The 2,293-nt window shown below is 37.4% G+C and overlaps 1 protein-coding gene across 1 annotated transcript; it reads right to left on the bottom strand.

The window, feature by feature from the left end:
* Nucleotides 1-1,515: 1,515 nt before the first annotated feature.
* LOC131066838 (uncharacterized) lies at nt 1,516-1,911 on the bottom strand. Its single transcript, XM_058001698.2, has one exon. The coding sequence runs from the start codon at nt 1,909-1,911 to the stop codon at nt 1,516-1,518; it is 396 nt and encodes a 131-aa protein (XP_057857681.2).
* Nucleotides 1,912-2,293: the final 382 nt, after the last annotated feature.

Below are 2,293 nucleotides of genomic sequence, written 5' to 3'. Positions count from 1 at the left end.
ATGATGATCTACGATGAGATCTTACATCTTATTTATACAAACTGTCAACCATAAACAATCAGGTCAACCAATAGACAATAAACCAATTACATGATTACAAACCATGTTGGCCTTAGACTAAACAAATAATATCCAACACATAAGACATCTTAGAAATACAACAATAGGTCCTATCCACATGTTACATTAATACTGGTCCATAACCTAGATCAATTGGGACCAAGTATAGGTCCACATGGTTTAGAAATGATCTCCAAATGCCAAGTCTCGAACAAGATCACCAACAAAATCCTGAAAATCCATCAGAAGCTGCACCAACACCAATTATGCAATACATCAAAGATCTCCACCAAAAAGCTCTGTCGGTGAAACCCTTGCTGGAACCAAAAACCAATCTTCTAAGTAAAGAGGATAGCATCCAATCACCAGACCAAAACCAACTGACCAAATATGAGTATGAGTATCATGAACAAGCCAATTCCATCACCAGATTATACTGGAGCCTACTAGATCATGCCAAATCCAAATTAACCAGAAACCACTCAACCTACTAGGACCAGAAGGGTGTCGATAAAGCATCCAAATAGCTAGTGTTGACACCAATGACAAAACATCAATGCAAAACATAATCAATTCCACCAAATTTCCAACATGATCTTCTTCCTTTGTCCATTAAAACCTGATCTTTTTCTCCCCCTTAATGGTGTCAATCATTGGTGCAACAATATGACTAAATTTTTTGATAAATTTGTGGTTAAAGCTTGCTAAACCATTGAAACCCCTAACTTCTCCCACTATCTTATGTGTAGGCGAACCGATTATTTCTTCCACTTTGGTGGGATCCATTTTCAATGTTCCTTGGGAGACCACAAATCCTAAATAGACAAGTTCCTCCTTCATCCACACACAATTCTTGAGGTTGATCATTAGCCTTTCCTCATTCAATCTCCTAAACACCCTGTCCAAGTGTTCCAAGTGTTCTTCTTTTGTCTTGTTGTAGACTAAAATGTCATCTAGGTATACTACTACAAACTTATTAATAAAATATCTCAAGACCTCATTCATGAGTCTCATGAATGTACTAGGGGCATTAGATAACCCAAAGGCCATCACTAACCATTCATAGAGGCGTTCATTGGTTTTGAATGCTATTTTCAACTCATCACCTTCTCTTACCCTTATCTGATGATAACCACTCCTTAAATCTATCTTTGAAAAGTACCTTGCACCTTCTAGGTTGTCCATGGGGTCTTCTATCTGAGGTATAGGAAATCTGTACCTAATTGTGATTTTGTTTATAGCCCTGGAGTCCATGCAAAGTCTCCACTTCCCATCTTTTTTGGGTGCCAATATAGTTGGCACAACACATGGAGTTAGGCTCTTTCTCACTAAACCTTTATCTAGCAACTCCTACACCTGATTTCCGATCTCCTCATTTTGTTGAGGTGTCAACTTATAGGCCACCTTATTGGGCAGACTTGCACCAGGTATTAAGTCAATGTGATGACTTACATCTCAGATTGGAGGTAAAGCATTTGGAATCTCCTCCACTACTATATTCTCATACTTGTCAAGTAGACCCAACACTTCATTTGGGACTTCTTCCTTGTCACTAATTGGAATATTGCAGATTGGCTTAGCTACAATGGCATATCCACATCCTTGATCCTCAAGATCCTTCAAAAAATCCTTCTCCTTCACTATCATGACACTAGGTCCCTCATGAGCTGTATCAATATCTTCTTGTAGTAGTTCAAGGGTATAAGACACTCCATCTTTCTCAATAACATATGTATTTTTATGCCCATCATGTTGGGATCTCCTATCAAATTTCCATGGCCTTCCAAGAAGAATATGGCACACATCCATTGGAATAATATCATAAAGTAATTTATCCTTGTAAGGACCCATATTAAACTCTACCCATGACTACTCATTCACAAGTACTTGATGTCCCTTATTAAGCCATGATATCTTATAAGGATCTGGATGAGGGATTCTCTTCAACTTAAGTTTTTCTACCATTTTTAAAGACACTATATTATCTATTAAACCTTAATCAACTATAACTTTTCATACCTTGCCTTGAGATTTGCAGGTTGTTTGGAAAAATTCTTTTCTTTGGGGAGGCTCGTTGATGGTTTGTACTTTTATTAGAGTCCTTTCAATCATCAAAGATTCTCTTGTCTCTAGAGTGACATGAATAGAAGGAGATTTCACACTCCCTTCATCCTCCTCTCATAATAATTGATTCCTCTTTTCTCCATTATAAAAACTTGTACTAGCTTTATCA

Source organism: Cryptomeria japonica, chromosome 8 (assembly GCF_030272615.1).
Source record: "Cryptomeria japonica chromosome 8, Sugi_1.0, whole genome shotgun sequence".
Taxonomy (NCBI): domain Eukaryota; kingdom Viridiplantae; phylum Streptophyta; class Pinopsida; order Cupressales; family Cupressaceae; genus Cryptomeria; species Cryptomeria japonica.
Note: the sequence above shows the minus strand (reverse complement) of the source record. Positions and strands in the feature narration are given on the sequence as shown.